The sequence below is a fragment of the Canis lupus genome, chromosome 15 (assembly GCF_048164855.1).
Source record: "Canis lupus baileyi chromosome 15, mCanLup2.hap1, whole genome shotgun sequence".
Lineage (NCBI taxonomy): Eukaryota > Metazoa > Chordata > Mammalia > Carnivora > Canidae > Canis > Canis lupus.
Genome location: NC_132852.1, coordinates 25,191,140 through 25,209,089, shown reverse-complemented (window position 1 = coordinate 25,209,089; position 17,950 = coordinate 25,191,140). Strand labels below are relative to the sequence as shown.

At 39.6% G+C, this 17,950-nt stretch overlaps 1 protein-coding gene across 10 annotated transcripts in view; it reads right to left on the bottom strand.

Moving 5' to 3' along the window:
* Positions 1-17,950, bottom strand: part of DLC1 (DLC1 Rho GTPase activating protein) — a 493,356-nt gene that overhangs the window by 25,651 nt on the left and 449,755 nt on the right. For 8 of the 10 annotated variants that reach the window (XM_072776234.1, XM_072776232.1, XM_072776233.1 and 5 more), the window contains one exon: positions 4,464-4,535. In XM_072776234.1, coding sequence (XP_072632335.1) covers positions 4,464-4,535 — 72 coding nt within the window. Of the gene's footprint in view, positions 1-3,981; positions 4,018-4,463; positions 4,536-17,950 lie in introns of those variants that run through there. The other 2 variants (XR_012007573.1, XM_072776239.1) reach the window with 2 other exon arrangements.

Genomic DNA, 17,950 nt, shown 5'->3' with positions numbered 1-17,950 from the left:
TTAGCACTTCCATATGGCTTTTCAGGAGTTTATATAACTCCCCCTAAAACAAAAGGCCAGCTACAAAGCTGCTGTAGAACAATAGAAGCCCAAATCCTTTAATCTCTAGGAGAGTTCAATGCTCTTAGAATACTAGGAGGTATATCAGAACCAAAAAGGAGAAAGGGGGAAAAAGTCAATATGATAGAAGAATTCCCTTTTTTTTTTTATCCCTTGTTGATAAATGCATCAAGAAGAGGAGAAGAAGACTGGCAGCACCACTGTGGAAATTTACAACAGCTCTGGAACTGCCACTAGATAAAAACAAGTTACTTTCTTTGGAGTCCCAGCTATTAGGGTATAATTGGTCTTTCCTGTAGAATGCTTACATAATATGATGAGTAAGAGTTCTTCGGTACACCTCTGTGGGTCAGGAATGGGCAAAATAAGTCAGCACAGCAGGAAACTGGGATTGCCATAACCAAACAGAAACAAAAACAAAACAAAACAAAAAAACAAAAAGCCAACCCCATGGCCTCTGAAATGGCTAATGCTTTATACTGGGATAGACAAGGCTCTTAGGAGTTCTGGAGATGCAAGTGATTAGCAATTTTCTAGTTCTTGGGTTGACTGTTAGATTTTCATAGTTTCCAACTTCCAGTTACTGGTTTCACAGAATGGAGCTCCTTATTCTTAACAATTTCTTTGCTAGAGATAATGGTTCAGAGTGATTTTTTTTTAATTTTGGAAACAACATAATTAGCGTTACAGTCCAATTTTTTTTTGTTGAAGGCATAGAGTTAGATTACGTTTATTGTTCCTTGAATAACATAGGCAGACCAAGGAAGCAGCCCAGGATTTACAAAGACATATATGAAATTTAGTATTGCAGTAATTTATCTCTTCATTATTTTATAGACCAACTCTATTGGCATATAGTGAATGTAAACAACCAGGGCAGACTGTGAAACTCTTTGAAGGTTGTGACATTTTATTTCACCTTGAGCTATTAAATAATAGAGCTGATAATAATGAATAGATTTTGAATACTTCTGAAGGGTAACATCAGATCTATAAATGTAAATGAAAAGCTCACATGTCTGTTAAGTATCCAGGAGATCATGACTGTCTTATTTTAACAATTCTAACTTACCCAGAACTGTGTAACTATAAATTTCTATTAAAAAACAAACCAAAAAAACCCCCAAAAAACTGTTGGGTAGGTAGGGATTAAATGTAAGAGAGAAGCGAAATAATTAAATGCATAATTTTCTCTTACTTGCCTAGACTCTTCTGAAAGGACTGGCTTTTGAAAGATATACTTTGTTAATGTATAGAAGTTCTTCAGGTTAGGATTTAATCTTCCAGCTTGGGTTTAAGGGCAGGAAGTATAAATTGTCAAAGACCAAACTAAAGCAAAACAGGAAGACCAGGAATGTGTGGGTTGGTGTGTAGTGTGTGTATACTCACCCTGCACACAGGACAAAGGACAGAAATTACTACCCAGAACTATATACAGTATATTCCTATATATACAAGTTCAAAAGACTTGTAAATGTGAAGAGATCCCAAATATATTCTGTGCAAAGGTAGTCTGAATGTTAGGATTCATCAAAAAGTAAGACAGAGACTGGAAATGAGTCTTAGCAAACATACACTCACAAGAAAGTGCTGCTTGGCAGCAAATCAACACCAAAAATGAACATAATTGAAGGAAATTTGATTTCTAAACAGGAGAACAAAAGGAACAGAAGGACAGCCACCTTACTGCCACTGCAAATGCAATTATCTTTCCCCATCTCCAGTGGAGCTGTGAATTGAATGCAATAGATTGGTCCCTCCCCAACCCTCCCCACTTCCAAGCCCTTCTGAAAGACAAAGATACTGTAAATGTTATTAGGTCAGAAATTCTCTCTAAAGGAAAGATAAGCAACTCCACCATAATAAGCATGCAGGTTAACCAAGTACCATAAAAGAGAGAGAGGGAGAGAGAGAGAGAGAGAAAGGAAAAAGGAATTGGAAATACTCCCTATAATGCAGGAATAATAAAGATATTTTACATAGTCTAGCAATAAAACAATTCTGAATCCAACTTCATGGGAAAATACTGCACATTCAATCTGGGCTACAATGAGGAAGACTAGGCATTATAAATTAGGCAATGAAATAATTTAGCTGAATGAGCTAGGAAAATAAAAATGATCTCTATGGTCTCTGCTGGATTTGCTTCTGGGGAGCCCACCCACCCACCCCATAGCTCCTCAAGATAGCCTGCTGATCATGTCTAGCACTACCAAACTTGCAAACTATACCCACTCTTAGTATTGGCTTTTTGTTCGCGTGTTAAAGAAGGTTGGCAATGACCCCTAGCTCTACCCAAGAGCCCAATGCCACTGTTACAGGAAGTAGTCTGATTGTTATTACCCTACAAGAAGAGAAGAGTAAAAGACATGATTTTAAAACTATTTATTATGAGAAAAGTTGAACATCTTTGGTGAAAATATTTAAGTGACATCATTTCAATTCAATCGTATAGAAATTTTGTCACATGGTGGCTATCTCCTAGCAGTTCCCTTCCTAAGAAGCTGATGAAAAAGATGTATTTTTTAGATGTAAATCAACCAAAATTATGGTTTTTTTTTTGAGATTCTGGCAATCCCTTTATTCTTTGATGTCTGAATTATATTTTTATTTCTATAAAATAGGTAACATTCATCACAGTGTTGAGCATCCCTGTTGCTGTAAATAGTGGCTTGTTGATTAGTTGAATGGATGGGATGGGATGGATAGGATGAATGAATCAATGAATGAGAGACATGTAGTGTCATCATCTCAGTAGAGTTAAAGAAACAAAGAATGCTCAAGGTAGAAGAAGCTCTGGAAGTCATTTAACTTACTCTCAATTTAGGAAATCACTTTACTATTCACCCAACCTTTACTTGAAAATTACCCATAAAAATGGAGTTCACTGGTTCACAACTATAATTCTCAGTAGAGTTAAAGAAACAAAGAATGCTCAAGGTAGAAGAAGCTCCAGAAGTCATTTAACTTACTCTCAATTTAGGAATCACTTCACTATTCACTCACTTTTGCTTGAAAATTACCCATAAAAATGGAGTTCACTGGTTCACAACTATAATTCTTTTTAAATGACTTCACATAGAGTATGATAAAAAAAATCCCACATTAATGAACATCCTATTCATCTTGCCACGTGTATGGTATGCTCCACCCACTATGGGCAGCCAGAGGCTCAGGATGAGTCACACCTGAGGAGCTCTTCATCCTCAGCCAGTTATCTGAATGACCCCCAGGGAACTGATTACGAAGTGAAGGAGTAAAAAATTGGAAATCGGCCTAGATCTTTCCTTTTTTTTTTAGGTCCCTTTTCCTTAGTTAAAAATTTGAATGGCACAGAAAAAATAATATTCATTAAATGACAACCTAAACAAAAATAAAAAGTCTAATTATAACCTGGGAACTATCTATCTGCAATACATGACCAAGAAAGGCTTACTACTTAGAATAGAGAGCTGTTATAAATCATTATGAAAAGTGCAATCAGCTCATGAGAAAAACGGGCAACAGACATTTCACAGAAGAGCAAATACAAATGGCCAGATGATATGAAGAAACGAGTATTATCATTTATGATTAGGGAATTGGAAGTCAAAATATATCTGGTGATTGGCAAAAATTAAAGTCTGACAATATCCAGTATTGAAAGCACATGAACAGGATCTTTATATATTACTAATAGGAATGAAAATTCATACAGATACTTTTGAAAAATCTGGATTATAAAACTGAACATACACGTTTTCTATTACATGGTAATTCTGCTCCTCAGTATACGGACAAGACAAATTATTGCAGGTGTACCACGAGACTACAAAACAGTACAAGAATGTTCATAAGCCTACAGTTTATAAAAGCAAAACAGAAAAAGCCAAAATGCCCACCAATCAGAGTATGAATGAGAATAAACTGTGGTCTACTCACACAACAGGCTATTACACAGCATTCAAAGCAAGTGATCTAGAGGGACACACAGTACAGAAGAATCTTAATATACCAATTAGTGGAGAAAATTAAATCTTACAAGATTACATAGAGCATAAGACCCCTTTTATAAGGGTAAAAGCAAATTTATAAAACTTTATATATTAGGAAAATGCCATAAAACTATCTAAAAGGAAAGCAAGAAAATGACAAAAGTTTCAGGATGACAGCTACTTTGGGCAAGGGGTAGTGGAGGGACCTAATGGGGCAACACATTGGGTGCATTATTATCAAGGTCCTAGCTTTTGTTTTGAGTGGTGGAGGTCTTAGGACTTGCTCCATTGTTTTCTTAATGAAATATTTTAATAAATGATAAAATATCGGAAAATAAATTGTAGATCAGTGATATCATGAACCAAGGATATGAACATGCTAATTAAAAAACAACCAAAACAAAACAAAAATAACATTCCCCTACTCACCTTCGTAAAGCTGTGCATACTGGGGGAAACCTGTTGCCCGTAGCCAATCACAAGCTTCCTTGGCTTCAATTTCTGCAACAGAACAGAAGAAAGACAAAAATGTCAGTCATGTGTACCTCAGCCTGCTTTCTTCCTTAACAAACTCTGATTTTGCTATATACACAAAATACATCACCTGACAATGGCTAAGCAAAACAAACAAACAAACAAACACACAGTTCAAATGGTTTAAAATATGGTGCATCTTTTTAGACTTTAAAAAATGCATTTTTATCTATCGTTCCTTAAAAAATAAAAATGGGGTCCTAGCAGTAGGTTACTCTGTGCTGCTTCTATGTTCTGGTTACAAATGACTATGAAAATAGGGTGTAACAAGCAGGTTGAAGAGGGATTAAATATTTTGGAGCCGAGATGGTCTAACCTGGTTTACTTTTCACATCAACAGATGGCCACAAATACATGTGACACCCTGGAAAAGACTAACCTGCCCAAAGGAACAGACTTTCCCCCAAAAGGATGCACAGAAAAGGCCCAGGTGCCATGGCAATGTGCCTTTAGGTGCATCCAGCAGTAGAGGCCAGGCTGCCAGGTGACCCAGAGGGCATTAAGTCAATAAATCCCACAGTCTTGGCAGACTGAAATGCCTAATAAAGCTCTACTTCCTTGTGGTTAACATCTTGTAGATAGTATTGATAAACAGAAAGGCCAAGAAAGAGCAACTGACACACTGTGTTCAAACTCACTCAAGCACATATTTACAATCCTGTTAAAACTGACTCAGAGAGGCGGTCCAGGGCACCTTCATTAGTTTCTCTGCTTGCACAAAAAAATATCCTTTCAATTCTTCTTTCCACCTTCCTCAGGCCATTAGAGTACTTAGGTGTATAAGGTGATTCACTCATTTATTAATGTCTCAACATTGCTTTATTTATTCTGGATTCAAATCTTTATTAAGCATCTCTCCTCTAAGCCAGATGGAGGTGCACAATCCATATTAGAAGTATACATATCTTACTTTTGCCTAGTAACTTTACAGTTCGAAGTATTTTTTCCCTATTATTTCATGAGCTCCTTGGCCTGTAAAGAAAGGCAATTAAAAACACTCAAGAGCACCTGGGTGCCTCACTGGTGGAGAGTCTGCCTTTGGCTCAGGCTGTGATTAGGGATCCTGGGATGGAGTCCCACATCAGACTCCCTATGGGGAGCTTGCCTCTCCCTCTGCCTATGTCTCTGCCTCTCTCATGATTAAATAAATAAAATCTAAACAACAAAAAAAGAATTGTCCAGTATGAATTACCCGTACTTAACATTTTTTAATGTAATGACATATACCTTGTCTCAGAAAGGAATGAAAGCAGCTTTACATAAAATCATAAAATAAACATTTTCCAGAAAACTGTATTGCTGGAAAAACCTATAAAAGCTCAACGTTTTATTTTACAGAACGAAGAAACTTTTTTTCTCTATCTCTGTGGCCCCTGCTCAAAGACAGACATGGAAAGAAAAAAAAAAGGCTAAGTGTTTGTTTAAAAAAATATTTTAAATAACTCACTCCTGACTATTTGGAGGTTATTTCCATGGAACAGATTGTTAGACTCTGAACAATGGATTATCAAAAAGTATATGCTCTTGCTTTCTTAATATTTTACTCAACAAGTGGTGAGTAACCAGAAATTCTCAATGTCCACTCTTTTTTGACTATATTCAGACATGACACTGGGTCAGCATATGCACAAAAGCCTTAATTAGACACACTTTACCAGCTAATATTGCCACCTCTTCAGACCATGATGTTCCTGATTTTCTGATTAAAATGGCTTCCTGCTAAGAGGCACTTAAGATATGAGGTATTTTCTTAAAAACCTTTACATTTATTTATATAATGCCTTACAAATTACCAAGCATTCTCATATATATTGCTTGTTTAAGGCCCCGAGTGATTTCAGGAGCCCACAGATGCCTATTGCTGAATTGTCATTCTCTTACTCACTTCCCAACACTAAGGAAAATGAAAAGCTGCCAAATGACCACAAATTCATTTAAAAAGCTATGTCCAAAAAAAAAAATAAAAAAAAAAAATAAATAAAAAAATAAAAAGCTATGTCCAAATAGCCACTCCGCTTAGGGCCACGTGGGTAGAAAGAATTGATGTGAGCAGGGAAAGGTTTGCATCTTCAGCAGATAATCTAATTAAAGGATGACAATGGCTAAAAATCAGTATTTTCAAGAACTTCAGAGATCCAGAAATGTTACCCTCCTTTTCCCTACCCTGAAATAGATGAAAATGTGTCTTTCTTTTGGATATGAAACACGGGAAATAGGCAAGTCTCTATCTCTCTTACATTTAAGAATGCCCACTCATGAAAACTTGGGTTGCAGAACAAATGGAAACTCAACACACTGTGTCTGTAGAAATCAGAATGAAAACACTGGAAAAACTGTAAAAAGTTGTCATTTTTAAAAAAATAAATGGAATAGTTCTTGACTTTACTCCTACTCATTTCCAATTATCAAGAGAAAATGGTAATAACATTCGAATGCAAGTACTGATTTAAAAAAAAATCAGTATTTTCATTTTATTTAACATGAAATGAACCTATGTCTACATCTAAGTCAGGTAGAGAACACCTTTCCTAGTTTCACGTGCCACCCCCCGCCCAATGCAAACCATTACTTTCCTTCCTGTCTCTCAACTAAAATTCCACATCTCAATTCTCTCCTCTCTCAGAGAAACCATCACACCTCTAAAGCTACAGCCTTGATCTTGTCTCTCTCTCACAAATTCACTAGAGCGCCCTTGCTTGGAAAATCTAGTCTAAATAGCTCTGTGTGGTTTTCTGGGCTCTCCATGAGGCAGGCAACCTAATTGTTCAGCTCCCTGTATTCACTCTATCTCCTAGTCATAGGATGCTCACTGCTCATCTCACTATACATCACCGTGACTTCCTGGCATGAAATGCTCTCCCATCTTCTCAGTGTAAAATTTCACTCGCCCTTCAAGGTCGATCCATCCCAAATGCTGCCTTCTCTAAGCAGATCTCCCAGATGCCTCTTGACAATTCTATCAATGGCTAACTTTTATTGAGTGCTTACTATTTGCAAGGACCTGTAAGCATTTAAGGCATATTAATTCATTTCCTTTTCACGTTGATCCTAAAACACAGATTACTAATATCATCCCCAAGATACAGAGGTGAGGAACTAAGCAAAGAAATAACTTCTTTTTTTTTTTTTATAACTTCTTTTTTTTAAAAAAATTATTTACTTGAGAATGAGAGAGCGGGAGCGGGGGGGGGAGGGGCAGAGGGAGAAGTAGTTGAGCAAGGAGCCCAACTTGGGGGCTGGATCTCAGGACTCTGAGATCATGACCTGAGCTGAAGACAGATGCTTAACCGACTGAGCCAACCAGGTGCCTCGAGAAATAACTTCTTAGAATGGGTTTTCTTTACATTCAAATACCACAGTACAGAGAGAACTAAGACTAATAAATAAACAAGACAGGGGCTCTTGGGTGGCTCAGTCAGTTAAGCGTCTGACTCTTGATTTTGGCTCAAGTCATGGTCTCAGGGCTGTGAGAGAGACCCCTGTGTTGGTCTCTGCACTGGGCAGGGAGCCTGCTTACAAGTCTCTCTCTCTCCCCTTCTACCCCTCCCATGAGCAAGACAGTTTCTTCCCTTAAAAAATATAGAACAACAAGCAACACTTAACATATTAAAACCATGTACATATTGCATTTCTTAGTCACTAAATCCCGATGTCTGTTTTTGGAGGCCTCTCCCCTGGCTCTAAGGTATGACTTTTTCTTCAGTATATGCAACTATGAGGATGACTTTTTAAAAATATTCTCCACCAGGCAAAAATGCAATCAGAAACTAAAAGTACAATGGAAATACAAGGTCACTTTAATACCTGGATTTTCTCTGAGCAAACAACAGACAAAATGTGTTAAGGAGGAAACAGGAAATATTTATTGGAAACAGCTTTAGTGGTTAGTTGTATAAGATGAATGAGGTCCAGGAGACTCTTTTGCGTAAGGCTGGGAGCCATTTAGTCCATATTTGCACATTTCCTGGCACTATGGGATGACCCTATCTTCCCCCTACCCCTCAACAGTGAGTTAAACAGAAATCCCCCAGCGCCGTCATCATTCTGTTGAACCCGCTGATCTTAACCGGTTGAGCAACAGTAATTGGGTCCAGGATGTGATTACTTCCATCTTCTGTGTGCCCTACCTTCACAGTGGGAACTGTCAGGCTCTCTGCCTTCTTTGACAACATGCTACCAAAATCAGGACTCAAGGCAAATGCCACAGCTACACAGAATGTAGCTGTTAAAAGTCTAAGGAATTGGAGGAATGCAAGAAAATTCAAGCACTTTCCAGATTCCTTGGATTCCCCCAAATATGACAGACCTATGGGTAAAGATCCATGGAAATGCTGATGCTTTTACAACCACAGAGCAGCTCCTTAAGCTATGTGAAGGCATGTAGTATTTTCTAATCCAAAACAAAATTCATTTCTCTCCCCTGGTCACACAGATTAATTCCAACAGAAGGAGATTGTTCTTACCGATTTTCCAGCCTCCAATGAGTTGGCCAAGTTTACAGGACTGCCACGCAGCTGGGCCCATATATACTGGGCAAGTGGGCTTCACATGTCAGCCCACTGGAGAAGCGTACCATGGCTTTAAAACCCTGATCTCAGTGGTTCTCAGCTCTGTATGCAATAGGCACCATGTTGGGGGAGCTTTCTAAAACCACCAACCACCACCCACTCTCAGGCATTTGGGTTTTCTCAGTCTAGGGAGTACCCAGGAAGCACCTTTTTAAAAAAGCTCTCTAGGTAAATTTAAGGGTAGCCTGGATTGAGAACAACTGATCCAGACTACACTGCTCTGTATTCTTGCTTCAGGAACTCTTTCTCCCCAGATTATTTTAATAGTGTCCCAACTAAATTTGGTGATAAGCTTTGCCCCTCCCTGTCCACAACAAATCTGTCCTAGTCCAAGAATACCTGAACCCTGGATTCGCTTTTATGAAGCACATTAATTCATTATGTCAGCCCCCTGCTTCTGATTCTTCAATGACTTTGTCACCTTCCAGATATAATCCAAACTTCTCAGCAGACCCACAACCTTCATTTGGCCTCTGCCTTTTCCATTTGGCTCCTGGAAGGCCTCCAAATGCAAGCTTTGTTCATCTTCCCGAACTCCTTGGGGTTCCTAGGAGACACCATGCTCTCTCATGCTGCGAGCTCTTAATCTGTTCTCACTACCACCCCAAATTTCCCCTTCTCTCTATCCCATCAACTTCTCTGCCCCATCTTTCCCCCCATGCTGGGTGAGGTGCACCTATCAAAAGCTTCTTAATTCATTTGTATATCCTGAGAAGATGACTCTTCCACATTGGAAGCACAAATATAGTTGTTTGAAGGAAAAGAGAATCCATTAAGATTATCCTTCCTTCAAAAACAAAGAACTATAATATGACCCCCTTTCCTTTATCAATTAATAAAAATAAATGTTAAACAGAAACAACTGCCAAAGAGTAGTTATCAGGAGTTATATGTAAAATGAATTCCGAGATGGGCTAGGTCAGATAGCAGAATGCATATATTAATATCTATTACACTCTAACGTTATCTAATCACAGCAAAGATTTTGACTAGCAACTTAACAACATTCCTACTCTCAGATGCCTAAAAACATTCTGAACATCTGGTGTGCATATTCTGAAATAAACCAGTTAGGAAGCTTCTGGAAGACCAGTTGATATTAATTCTAAGGCTGTTAGCCCAACAGTAGCTGACCCAGGTCCACCTTTAGGTATATTCTAGTATAGTCATACATTTACGTGAAGCCAATCATCCTTCATTTTCCCCTTTACTCAGTTTTAATTTATTGAACATCTACTAAGTGTGCTGTCAGCTGTGGTCAGGGATAATCAGACACAGGTTCCTGCCCCGAAGCAGGAAGCCAAATGGAAAGGTAATTCACAGTTGAGTACATGGTGTCCTATGATTCTCTACTAAGGAAAGATCTGGTTTCCTAAGGGCTATTCTAAGGCCCTTGTGTTTGTTAAGTCCCAAGTGACCTGGTACAGGCAGCAACGAGTCCCCATGTTATAGGTGAAAGCCCAAGTCCTAACTATGGCCTGCACACTCTAGCTTCTTCATACACCACATTGGTCACCCCATCTCCCTGTGGCTATCATCTAGCCACATTGGCCTCTTCTCACCCACCCTGTACTCCCCTTCCTGATTTATTTTTTTCCCTTCCAAAACATTTATTATGTTTACTTTCTGTCTCTCCTCTGTAAGCTCTGAAAGGGCAAGTTTGTCTACTTTCCTCTCTGATATATCCCAAGCACCCACAGTAGTGTGGAAAACACAACGTAGTTGCTTGATAAAGAAATATTACATAAATACAGCATGATTTTTTTTCTTGCAAAGTGGTCTTAATTTTTCTGACCAGGATCCATAATAAGAAATACAGTTTACATTATAACCTGGTACACAATTGTACATATGCATGCGTGTATCACACACGCATTATTTACGTACACAAACACGTGTTTGCAGAAGCAATGCCAACTGAAACGAGTTTCATCAAATAACACTTAAAATACATAATGCATCCTTACATTTTTCTATTCCATTTAAAAAATGGTTATTTGTGCCCTACCAGAGCAACTGGTTTGAAATGTATTATTCTCACACTATAGCTTTTTCTTACAAAGAAAGAAAAAAAAGCAAACTAGGAACTTCCTATACGTAATATAGTACAGAGGAGAAGGCGATGTGACAGCCTGAACTTAGAGGTGGGAGCTGGGCTGCTTGAGCACCTGGTTTATGCTCGGTCTTTATTTAAGGAGGGGTTAGGATATCACATAGAAGACTGGGTGGGGGAGAGAAGATCCGCGGTGAAGGAGACAGTGTAAGTCAGGAGGAGCGGTGCTGATGCACAGGTGTCTGTGAAAGAATAGTGAGCAGTGGGATTTACTGTAACACTGACAAAGGGAGGGAAGTGTGGGGTGGAAAGCAGGTTATCCCACAGAGCACATATAAGCACCCCTTAGCCTGATTACCCATGGCGCAGCCAACCAACATCAGTTCCTCAGATGTAAAACAGCTTTGCATCTGAGAGTCTGATAACTCATCACAGAAAGAGGCTGACGTATCACCTGTAACAGGTGAGGAAAACAGGTCCAGGAAAGAATGCATTGCTTTGTTAAGTAGCCTTCAGAAAATAATCTCTCTGGACCTGTTTCCTCATCTACAAATCTGGGATTGCCAGAGGCTTTGTAAATTCCCCACGTTTCTGAGATTTCCTTTATGCCAATTTCCCCTTCTCTCTGAGACAACCTTTAGAATAGGTTCCATTTCTACTGTTAAGCTTCCAGATTCATCATCAATTACACGTGGAGAGATTTTTCTTCCCTCAAGAAACTGGATCAACAGTTCAGCTCCCCAATTTTGCAGATTTACTGAAGTTTATTGTGAAAATTTTTAATTTGCTTTTTAATACATTAATTCCTATAATATTTTTATTTAATACATTAAATCCTTGGTTTGTCTCATGAAGCCTGTGCTCATATTACAGGGAACTCAAACCTCTACATATTTTTGCTTATGTGTGTGTCTACAGTTGTCAAACTAAAATTCATCTCAATAGGAGGAGTACGCTTAGGAAACCCAGAGAAAGCCCTGAATTTTCCTCTGCTTACTGAGCTTCTATGTTTGTGCTTCCCCTCGCCAGCATCCTGGCTTCTACAGAATCAGTGGGCTGGGTGAAGAAATGCTTCTTGGAGCTCCTCATCTTTTCTCTGAACCAGTAGGAAGCTGATTCAGAGTACAGGTAATTTGCTTAAGGTTCTGGAACTACCCTGCTCTCCCCAGCTAGACCACTTTATGCATAATTCAACTGCCTGCAAAGGTTACTTTTAAATCACCAGACTGTTTTTCAGTACAAGGAAAAACTGCAAATTTGTGAAAGTTTTCAAGTGTTTTTTCTCTCTCTTTCTCCTGCTTGAGGTCTGGAGGCCGATATGTTGCTTTCTAATAAAGAACATTCCTAGAAATAATATAAAGTGGAAAAAAAGGACCCATTTTGCCCAATGATGTGATGACAACTTAATAAATGGTTTTGCCTTGAAAGAAGAAAACCCTGAGACACACCCTACAAACCTCTACCTGGGATTATGCACTTGAAGAGAAACTCCAGCAATGCTGAAATGAAATCAACTGAAATCCCCTTTGGGGATCAATTAGTTCAAGTGTTTGCAAAATACTGTTTCTTCATATTAAGAAATATGCGCTCTTCTCTCACAAAGGCAAAGGGATCTGTATTCATCTGATCCCATGGTTGACATGGTTTGAACTCAGGTATTCCAGACTTAAACTGATCCAGTTACTTCCAGGAACTGAAAATACCTCCCAGCTAATCGGAAATTGGTACTTACTACCCAGCATAAAGAAGTCAAAACTAAAGTGAAAATAAACTATTCAGGAAATGGATAATGCATCATCACCTCTTTCTATTTCATTTTTATGTGGGGTGGATTAAAAAAAAACAATTTTGGTTTACACACACACACACACACACTTATAGTATTCTACAACAAATATTTATGCATTTCCAAGCATGCCTTGCTAAGAAAAATGACTTGAAACAGTTCTTAAAATATAAAACCTTTTAAAGATAATTGCATAGATTAAGAAAACCATTTCAAGCAAGGAAACAATCTAAATAACATACTTGTAAGGGCTTTTAGTTTTCTGAGTTTTTTTTTTTTTCACAAAATGAAGCAGATGTTTTAAGATTATATAATTCACTTCCTTTATAACTTATGATTCAAGGCAAATACCTGGTAACAAACCTGAAGTGAGCCCCTCCCATCTCCAAGATGAAAGGTTTGCAGGCATATCAATTCTTTCATTTACATGTTAGCAAATTTTTTTCTACTAAGTAGCTCCCAACCCCAACCTTCAGCTTTTGCCCCAAGTTCAACATTGCCCTAGAGAGGGAAACAGAAATAATTCTGTCAACTTAAGTGAGAAAGGGAGTAGAGAGGAACTCTAGAGAAGCTGTCCACTCAGGGGGTGGCTAGGGGGGCTCAGTGGGTTAAGTGTCTGCTTTCAGCTCAGGTCATGATCCCAGGGTCCTGGATGGAGCCCCATATAGAGCTCCCTGCTTAGTGGGCAGCCAGCTTCTCCCTCTCCCCTTGCTTGTGCTCTCTGTCAAATAAAGAAATAAAATCTTAAAAAAAAAAAAAAAAAAAAAAAAAAGGCTGTCCACTCAGGTTTTAGGCCATTCTAACAGAGAGAAAAAAAAAGAATAGAACAAAACATTAAGTTGCCTTACACAAAGACGAATAAAAATAAAAACATGGTAGACACTGGTGAATGGAAGCTGCCTTTAGGCATTCTTATGTCTAACCTCAAGCAGGAAACACTGTATAACTGGACCTTCTCAGTTTTGTGCCAACAAGTGTAAGAAAAAATAAGGCCTATTGTCTTTTAGGTGAGCTAAAGAATTATTTTCATTAAAAATGCTGGTGACAACCAGCTCCCCAGACACACATGATCTAATGGTCAAACTTTAATTTGGGTCCATCTGTTTATTTAGAAAGGCTTCTGTTTCTATATGGATACATTTTTCCTCCAGACATTAAGGCCCTCATTTTGTTGTTCTCCCCATTTTTTGTCTTTTTTCACACATGTGGGCAGGAAGGGGTCTGAAACACTGTTTAAACACACATATGACCTTGGCCTAGTCACTGAACTACCAGGCCTCTCGGCTGCCCCTCACTGGGGAAGAGGCGATGTTTTTCCAGGCTGCCATTGCAAAGTTCTGGAATTTCCCCTGAAATGACTTAGAAATGCACAGGCATCATGGAAGATCCCTTTTTCATGCTATCCAGTTTGAACATGGGAGCTGTGTGGAGATGGTCCCCTGTGCATTTAGTTTCTCCAGGCTCAGGAGTGAAGATGATTTCAGAATTCTAGCATCTTAGATCTACTTTGTCACCTGGCTGTGACCAAGGGCAAGGCGAGGCTGTAGCGCAGCCATTTCACCTCCAGGGTCCCTTCCTTGTGGCTTTCTCAGTGCTCACAGCCTCGGAAATGCGACAACCTCAGGGTGTGGAAACCTTCTGTCCCTCACACATCCTCCAGAGACTCCTGCAAGGAGAAGGAAGGCGCCTTTCTGACAAGCTTCAGGAAGCAGCCTCCAATCCTCTCTGCGGGACACTCAGAGGTGGGGCAGGAAGAGAACAAAATGTGGATGGGAGGTGTCAAAGGCATCTGAGGACTCTAGCTTCACTGACCTCAGCCTTCGGGGAGTTTTTGATTTTCCTCCTGGGGACAGGAGGGGGTAAGACATGAAAAGGCCACCAAGCAGAGGTTTGTGTGAATGGAAAAGGGGTATGCTTTCCACTGTGAAACTCGGTTTAGTAGCAAAATAAAATACAAGGCTGAATGATTAAGAGAAATCACCTCCCACATGAGCACTGTTGGAGAGGGACTTAGTCAGGTGTAAGTTTTACCCTTGGTGTCCAGGGGCATTATCTGTTAACAGGCAGCCATTCTCAAGATGCTATTCAAAGGTTTTCACTGACATCTAGAAGAAAATATCCCCTTAGAAGTAGTATTTTCAGGGGCACCAGGGAGATTCAGTGGTTGAGCATCTGCCTTTGGCTCAGGTTGTGATCTCGGGGTCCTGGGATCAAGCCCCGCATCAGGATCCTCCTACAGGGACCCTGCCTATGTCTCTGCCTCTCTGTGTCTCTCATGAATAAATAAATAAAATCTTAAAAAAAAAAAGTAGTATTTTCAGATACTTTTATGGAATAAAGCATTATTCAGGGCAGTCCACAGAAGCTAGGAAATGGAATCCCAGATTCCCTCCTGAAATGTTAAAGACAAAGGCTCAGGTGTCCATGCCCTAGGCCCCTGAGAGAGGATGCAAAAACCTCTCACTGGTTAATTCTGGACCCTGAAGTTACAGCTCCCCACCCAGGAGTTCGAGCCCCCTAGGAGACTTGCAAAGTAACTGTGAGGCTCTCCAGAGCCACACAATATTGTCTTCTAAACAGAACCAACTCCAGCCAAGCAGAGTCCCCTGAGCTGCACACGACAGCCACACACACCTGGTAGAAATCCTAGCTCTGTCATGGACAGTGAGTGATCTGAAGCAAGGAATGGAACTCTCTCTCCCAAGACCTGATTTCCTTTATTTTATTTATTTATTTATTTTTTATGATAGTCACACAGAGAGAGGGAGAGATGCAGAGACACAAGCAGAGGGAGAAGCAGGCTCCATGCACCGGGAGCCCGACGTGGGATTCGATCCCAGGTTTCCAGGATCGCGCCCTGGGCCAAAGGCAGGCGCCAAACCGCTGCGCCACCCAGGGATCTCCAAGACCTGATTTCCTCATCTGTAAAAGGGGAATCATCCCATCTGCTTTTTCAGGGTTGCTGAGGCGAAGGTGAAACGTGATAGTAAGAGCAAACTTGGCGATGAATTTCTGCTTCTATACTATATTCTATACAGAATACTATTAGTATTCTGTCAAAAGTCTGTGGATTTTTTATAAAAAACGAAAAAGGAACATTCATACTAAAGACGGTTGACCGTTGCTTGTGAGAGACAAGCAAAAATATACAAATTTTTGTATATTTTTGGAAAAAATTTTTGGAAAAAAAAATATACAAGCTAAATACGCAAGGCTTTCTTCCGGCCCACCATGGCAAGGAAGGTAGACTGAAAAAAATGTTAAGGCAGAGTAGACCTAATTAGAGAACCCCCAGCAGGACTACTCCCAACTCCTTATCATTGATCATGATAATCCTTAACAATAACACAGGATCCCACAAGGAAAGGGGCAGAGACAGGAAGAGCCCTTCTAGGCTGGGAATCTTACCCTTTTCCATTAATTAGATTTCTGACTAATTTGAGGTTGAAAGAAAACACCACTGACAGCACTCATACCAGTAACCCATTCCTATAAGGCAAATTTTAATCTTACATCACTGCCTTTTTAAAAATATTTTTTTAAGACTTCTTTATTTGACAGAGCAAGCTGGAGAGAGTACAAGCAAGGGGAGCAGCAGGTAGAGGGAGCAGGGAGTCCAAAGAGGGGCTGGATCCCAGGACCCTAAGATCGTGACCTGAGCTGAAGGCAGACACTTAACCAACTGAACCACCCAGATGCCCAGCAGCACTGTCTTTCTTAAAAAAGGAAGAATGACCCTCACTTCTCAGAATTCCTCCAGAGGAAAAAGGCCCAGAATCAGACAGAAGGACAATGGTGAAAACTGCCCCAGAAGAGCATTTTTCCTCTTAATTTCAGGAGAGGAACTGGGGACTTCGCTTTTTCGGGACATGGTGTTCGGATGTTAACATGTTCTGGTTGGGCATTAATTCACCTTGATCACCACTGCAAGGAAAACTTTTTAGGTCCTGAATGCTGCATGCATCATTCCTTTGCACTGAAATCCCACCACTCCAAAGTATCTTAAGGTTAAATCCTGTGAAAATGAGCACTCAGTTAAACTCAGAAGAATGACCATGTTTAGAAATTAAATTCTTTCCTCTACTGGGTCCCAACTCACAGAATTCTCGTCACTGAACTATGCAAACAGAAAAATTTAAGATTACCTTTCTCCCCAGGTCTGTTTTATAATTTTGAGAACAGCCTTGGCATGACATGAGCCTTGATGCCCATTATACCATGAGGCCAGGTTTGACTATAGTGTTCTAAAGCTCCAAGAATTCAGTCTTTAGTGATCTGGTAATATCCAGAGAGGAAGGGGAAACATCTGAAGTTATTTTTACTTTTGCAAGTCTTCTAGCTGTACAGGGAAAATGCTAGGGTGGGTCAAGTATTGTCTGGAGCCCTTCAGGTTTTTTTTTTTTTTTGCATGGCCTCATTTCCGTCTTCCTGTTGCTAGGAAGGAGATTTAAGCATGAGAAACTCGTGTTTACAATACTGGACCATCCTGTCCAGTACAAGGCTCTCTCCAAAAATATACGATTCACTTCACCCACTGTACTTTGGATGCCCTCATTCTTGTGGATCAAATCACCCGTTCCTGCATATTTTGAAATGCCATATTTACCTGCCTCAGTCATAAAAATACCACTCTCATTTTAACATTGCATCATGGCTTAAAATCTCCATGGGGACACCAAGGGAAACTCAAGTACTTATTTTTGTATTCCAAACCACCTCTTGGAATCCCACCAAGCCTCTGATTGGAAGGCATCATAATGGGGCCTCCCATATCCCTTCTAGGTCCCATGCTGGTTCTACAAGAAAGAGTTGAAGTACTATATACATTTCTCACTCTCTTCCCAGTAATAACATTCAATCATAATATGCTTTTCTATTAATCTGGTATTTTTTCAGAAGCAACCAAATATTCCTTTTTAATGTAAAAATACCCTTACATTTTGCTTAATCTTTGCTCTTCAAGCCATAATATTAA